Source organism: Myotis daubentonii, chromosome 9 (genome assembly GCF_963259705.1).
Source record: "Myotis daubentonii chromosome 9, mMyoDau2.1, whole genome shotgun sequence".
Lineage (NCBI taxonomy): Eukaryota > Metazoa > Chordata > Mammalia > Chiroptera > Vespertilionidae > Myotis > Myotis daubentonii.
This window is the reverse complement of record NC_081848.1, coordinates 59,382,349-59,388,725: the sequence shown is the minus strand read 5'-3', so window position 1 is coordinate 59,388,725 and position 6,377 is coordinate 59,382,349. Positions and strand designations below refer to the sequence as shown.

The following is a 6,377-nucleotide window of genomic DNA, read 5'->3' as shown; positions in this document are numbered from 1 at the left end:
GTAAAGAAGAGGAGGCGAGAAGTGCAGACAACTCCTGTGAAAGTTTCCTGTAAATAGAGGTGATGGACAATAGTTATAATCAGTTGTTGTTCAAGGGTTTTGGTTTACTCATTTGAAGAGAAGATTTGAGTATATGGATTTTAAACGTTTAAAGGAAAGGAAATAGAGAGAGGCTAACGAAAAGAGGAAGCAATATGTGGAGTAAGATCTCTGAAGAGGTTTCTAGGAGGGAAATGGCATGAGAACAGAAGTAAAGAAATTTATTTCAGTTAGGAGGAGGAGGACAACTTTTTCAATCCCAATAGGATTACAGGAAAAGGGTAATGTGGATACAAACACGGTTATATATAGGCTCATACATGGCAAGGAGTGGAGATAGCTAGCACCTCTGGGCTTTTAAAAGCTATTGGTGGCAAAGCACAGTGATTAAGAGCACAGGCTCTGAGGCCAACTGTGTAGAGAAATCCCAGCTCACCCACTAATTGTATAACCTTGGACAAGTGATTTACCGCACCAGTGCCGTTTCCCAGATGATAACAACCACACGTACTTACCCTTTTGGGGTTGTTGTAAGGAGTTGGTGAGCTAATATGTATAAATTCATCTAACAATGCTGAGCACTAGTTCTACGTGTGTTTGCTATTGTCAGGGAATGGAGCAAGGGCCGTCCAACTTCTGCTGAAAGCGCCTGGGAGATGCTGGGTTCAGAGATTTTAATAGCAGGGAGGCGCCTGGGAGATGCTGGGTTCAGAGATTTTAATAGCAGGGAGGTGGTTTGAAGGGGATGCTACAGAATATAAAAAAGAAAGAGGTGCAACATAAAAGAAGTGGTAAGCCCTGATGAGGACACAGGTTAAGTTGGAGTTATGGGTATGTATGTATTGCAGGAATCTTCAAGTATTCTCCCATTTCAGCCCAGGGAGAAGGCTGATCCAACTGGAAGCTATGAGGGAAGAACAGTGAGATCAAGGAATTGAGAACCCTGACCATAGGGGTTCATGAGGGGCCATGGAATCGAAGTGAAGGGCACTTGGTGGAGAGTAGAGATAAGGACAGAAAAGATGAAAAATTGGTATTCTGTGGTTGTCAGAGCAAAAGAGCTGGAAGGATATGGAACTGAGGTAACCTGGCATCCCTAATGCCACTAGTGCCCTCTAGACAGCTAGACAGCTGGAGACTTCACCTTCCTTTCATTGGGATGGGAAGACAGCTAAAGAGAGGGCGGGGCTCACAGGGGGAGGATAAAGAGAATTGTGATGAGACAGGGCGGGGCTCCTAGGAGCAGGTGGCCTGCCTGCAATTACTTGGTTGAGATCACGCAGTGGGCGCCAGGAGCGCTCTGAGGCTCTGAAGCATGTGCCTGCACTGTATAGGGGATGAAAGCACCCAAGTTAACCCCGTGAGTCTCCTGCCCTTAACCCCACCTCGGCCACCCTTGCCCAGGCTATGAGCTCGTAGGCCAGAGAATGCCGTTTGGTGCTGGGGGTGGGAAATCCCTGGTGAAGTAGACAGACTTGATCCTGGGCTTCAAAACCTGCCCTGCCCAGGACAAGGAAAAGCCCTACACTATGCCTTATAGGTGCCGCCACTGTTCCATCATGTTTGTTAACCGACACATTGAGCCGACCTATACGGTGGGGTGAGAGTTACAGAGGTGGGAAAAAGGATGAACTTCTCAATATTCAGATGGGGAGGAGGTTACTTTTAGGTCTTTGGGTTAAACAACTGATCAAAATGAGGACAGAGGGAAGTATTTATTGTATAATTTAGAAATTTGGTTGGGTGGGGCGAGATGTGGAAACCTATTAACTACCAGCCAAACTCGCTGTGCCTCAGAAAATCAAACCATCTGGTGGAGTTTCTCAATCGCCCCAGTTTTCCCAGGCTTTAGAACCTGGACTAAAAACCAGTTCCTTAAGCAAAGATCAGCATGGCACCATTGAAGTCATGTACCAACAGAAACATGAATGTTTGGATTTATCCTACATCTGTAATCTCTTGATAGGGTCAATATGTTCCCTGTGTTGTCCAAAAAATAAAACAGACAACTATTTTTGCAGCATAATGGCTACACCTGAGAATAGTAAGAGAATCGCTATTCTAGACAAGTATGCTATAGCAAAAACTATAGGTTAATCCAACAAGCAAAGGAGAGGAATTTTATAAAGAAAAAGGAGGAAGTGGGTAGAGATTGTTTTGAAAGGAAACCCATTGGGGGGAAAAGTGAAAGTGGCTTCTCACTGGCTGAGTTGCAAGGAAGAAAACCTTGCTTCCTCCTGCTGGAGTGGTAAGTCTCTTCCTGTTGCGACCCATAAGTGACAGTTCTTCCTGAGAGGGTCTGTAATTGATGTCAAGTGGTGCTGCCTGAGGTCTCCTCCTCCTGGTCTCCAACTCCATTTTAAATGAAGCTTCCCTTTATCAATTTTCATGCCAATAATGTTGTTCATAGCTGGTTCTCTTCTAGTACTATCAACAATCTCCAACCTGGTTTTTACCTTGATATTCTTCTGCTCCTGCCACTTGCCATCAACATAATATGCATCCCATATAATAAAAGCGTAATATGCTAAGTGTCTGACCATTCGTTCGACTGTACGTTTGACCATTTCACCAGTCACTATGATGCGCACTGACCACCAGGGGTCAGACGCTCCAACCGGTAGGTTAGCTTGCTGCTGGGGTCCGGTCAATGGGGACTGTGCGAGACAGGCTAGACACGCTCTGGAGCCCTCCTGTGGTCCCTCCCCAGCCGGCTGGCCCCCATTGGCCTGATTGGGACTGGGAGAGACAGCCCCGATCAGCTCCGATCACCAGCCAGGCCGAGGCACCCCACCAGTGCATGAATTTGTGCACCAGGTCTCTAGTATATTAATAAAAAACTGTACCCATATACTTCCTGTTATAATAACTAATCTTTCTGTTTGCTCATGGCTTGATAGTTTTTTTTTTTAATTATTGCACATATTTTGTAGGAAGGACCAAGAATTTCTCGTCCTTCAGATGTCACTGAAAGGCAGGTAATGTTTAAATAAATCATTCTGGGTATTTCAAAATTGTGACTTTATCTTGTTCCTTTATGTGTGATGGTCCGGATATGAGAGAACCTTTATTAGATAGACACTTCTGTGTTATCTTTCTTGGGACTCTGGAATCTTGTGACTTACTGTTGATGGGCAGTGGGTAGTTTGCACATTTGCCTGTAATAAACAACGCTATTGCAAACAGTCCAGTATGTCTTTTTTTCCCAGTGAACAAAAGTTTTGCTTTATTATTTAGGCAGGAGTAGATAATAGGATCATAGGAAAAGAGAGTTTTTCATTGTTATGAAGTAAGGCCTCATTGTTTTCAAAGCAATTGTACCAAATACACTCCTATTGGCAGTATATAAAAGTTCCTATTATTCATATCCTCTTCACTGTAATATTCTTCAATGCATCCTAGTGTGATCCCTTAGGTACCTGCTACTTATAGATGTCATACAGCGGGGACATAAAAAAAGCTCTGTGTGATATGCAGCATTTAAGAGAACTAAAGAATGTGCATGGATTTTGTTCTCTAATTACTATAAAAATCCCTTTGGGTTTTTTATTTTATGTTTATTTTTATATTTTTTTGCAAAAGAGGGAGAGGGTTAGAGAGATAGAAACATAAATGAGAGGGAAACATCATAGATCCACTGCCTTCTGCATGCCCCCTATTGGGGATCAAGCCCGCAACCTGGGCATGTACCCTGACCAGGAACATTGGTTCCTAGAATGACATTCAACCGCTAAGCCATACTGGCCATGCCCTTTTAGTGCCTTTAATGGATCTATCTAAATGTACTAAATGGTTGGTAAAGTAGGGATTAAGAGTAAATAGTCTCTTTTGAAAATTCTACTGGTAAGTCCCATATGCTTTTTCATCTATAAACCACACATTTGAAAAGATTTTTTTTCCTACTTTTATGTAGCTATGTAAGTCATATGCACTGATTGGTTCATCTTTTTTATTGACATAAACCAAAAATATAATCAGCATGTTACTTTTTTGTTATAAAAATAGTTTTTATTTTTTTTATTTTCCACAAGTCCATAAATAAACGTATTCAGAATATGAAAGCCCTAAAGAAAGAGAAGATGAAACTTAATAAGCGGTTTGCAAAGCCTGCTCCCGTTCCAGAACCAGGGCTCATAGTAAGTATGAAGACTTCCATCTAATGAATGGGCCCTTAATACATCAGATATCCTCAATCTTAATATATGTAAGAATCTAAATTGTGTTTTTCCACTTTCCTTTGAGAAATGTGTACTTGCAGTCTGGGAAGGTACCTTAAAGCTCCTCTAATGAAATTCTCATCTATTATTGAAATCTCCTTTGTAATCATCCCTGGAGGTGCTGTGGTTTAATGAAGAGTGTGATCTTTGAAACCATGTTCTGGATTCCATTTTTTGCTTTGCCATATACTATCTGACAAAATTATTCACTTAAGTATTTTGGATTATATTAATTGGAAAATAAATGACAAAATCTTCTGCCAGATGGTTATTCAGACTAGGCCTGAACACATCAGAAAACTCTACACCAAACAGAGCGTAAGTCTACTAAAAGAAAATCCCCATGTTTAACATTTCTGTTACACCCATTATGTTTAGAAATGACTTTGAGCCAAAGTGTTATCCTCATCTCCCACGAATTCTTTCTGTTCCTAGTATTTGTTGCCTGACTCACAGAAAAAAAAAATGTTTCTATCAATTTTCCCCCAGATATTAGTGATATTGGATATTAGTGATTTTCATATCTGGATTGTATCTGAACGCGGCTTAAATTGGGAATAGCATTTCTAGTTCTTACATAATTCTCTTAGCAGAAGAAAGGCTTCTCCCTTTGATACCTTTTGCAGATGATTTATAGCTGCATAAATATTTCTTCATGTAAACAAACTGAATTTCTTTTTCTTGTGTATTTTGATCTCTTAGTGGCCATAAAGCTGGAGCCTGTATGGAAGAAATCTGTGGATTTCTGACACCAAGTGGCATTTCCAGGTTTTACTCCATTTGAAAAATAAAGGCAATACTCTGCACTTTCTGCAAAATAAACAGAATGCAACCATTTCACATCCAAGCCACAGGCTCTAGAATGTCAATAAACAGCATATCTCCCTACCACTTTTTGGAAATTTGAAATTTTGGAAATTTGAAATTTGTTTAGTTAGATTTATGATTTATGTAAAGATTTAAAATTATGTTTTAATAATAAGGAAAAGCAGTTTTCCTCTGCTGTATATTTATAATGACCTGTGTTTAAACAAAATGTTTAACTGAAACCCGTATTAAGGGTTGATATTGCAAGTAAGCTATAGTGCAATTATAATTTTCATCCAAGGTAAAATTTGAATATTGAATTAAATATTAATTTTGTGTTTGATATGGATGATAATCATATGCCTCTGTAAAATGCTTGCTTAATTACATAATTATTAACAAAATATAAAATTATCACAATTGTTTTAAAACTAAAGAACTGCCAACTATTAGATTGACAGGGCCATTACATTCAGTGATCATTTGCAGCCTCCAAAATAATATAACTTGAAATACAGGGTATTCTGCTTCTGGGCATGATGGAAGTACCAGAATTATGTTTCCACACTAAGCAACTAGAAAACAGGAAACAATATGTAAAACAATGGTTTTCAGATATAAGACAAAAGTCAAAAAAGGGCTGTGATCCCTAACAGAGGAGAAATAGGTGAACCCAATGACTACCCATTTACTGGGTGGGGGAGCAATCCAGATATTGATGCAGAAAAAAGAGTTATAAGCAGAGCACGGCAATTTTCTTGGGTTGAGGATGAGTTGAGCAACAGAGATAACAATTCAGGAAGTCTGGGGCAGCTGGAAGTTGTAGGCAGAATTTCCAGAGCATAAGGAACTATATACAGATAGCACTTTGTAGCTCTTACATGGCTTGCACTGAGTCTTTGCTGAATGCTAAACTGCATGTTCACAGTGTGAAACTCAACAAAGTCAGATCTGTGTAATCTTAGTCCACTATCAATGTCCAATGTCTAGTATCCAATCAAAATTGCTAGGCATGTTAAGAAGCAGAAAAAATGTAACACATAATCAGGAAAATCAAGTCAATAGAAAGAAACACAGAAATGAAAAGAAGTTACATAATTAGAAGAATTAATTTAAATAAAATATATGTTGACTATGTTCAGTAATTTAAAGAAAAACATGAACAAAGAGGAATAAAAAATATTTAAAAGAACTAAATAGAACTTGTATAACTGAAAAAATCTGAACTTTAAAAAGTCATGAGATTAACAGTATATTAGATGTAAAAAAAAAAAAAAGTCATGAAATTGAGGATATAGCAGATATAGCAAGAGA

The 6,377-nt window shown here is 39.2% G+C and overlaps 1 protein-coding gene across 1 annotated transcript; it reads left to right on the top strand.

Annotated features, from left to right (window-relative positions):
• The first annotated feature begins 1,354 nt into the window (after positions 1 to 1,354).
• CCDC179 (coiled-coil domain containing 179) lies at positions 1,355 to 4,199 on the top strand. Its single transcript, XM_059710615.1, has 3 exons — positions 1,355 to 1,399; positions 2,973 to 3,017; positions 4,071 to 4,199. The coding sequence occupies exons 1-3, from the start codon at positions 1,355 to 1,357 to the stop codon at positions 4,197 to 4,199; spliced, it is 219 nt and encodes a 72-aa protein (XP_059566598.1).
• The last annotated feature ends 2,178 nt before the right edge of the window (positions 4,200 to 6,377 follow it).

Bases quoted from the DNA above. Each gene is read 5' to 3' on its own strand.
- CCDC179 (XM_059710615.1), top strand. From the start codon at position 1,355: ATGTGCCTGCACTGTATAGGGGATGAAAGCACCCAAGTTAACCCC. The intron at 1,400-2,972 runs GTGAGTCTCCTG...CATATTTTGTAG, and splicing joins AAAGCACCCAAGTTAACCCC to GAAGGACCAAGAATTTCTCG. The intron at 3,018-4,070 runs GTAATGTTTAAA...ATTTTCCACAAG, and splicing joins CAGATGTCACTGAAAGGCAG to TCCATAAATAAACGTATTCA.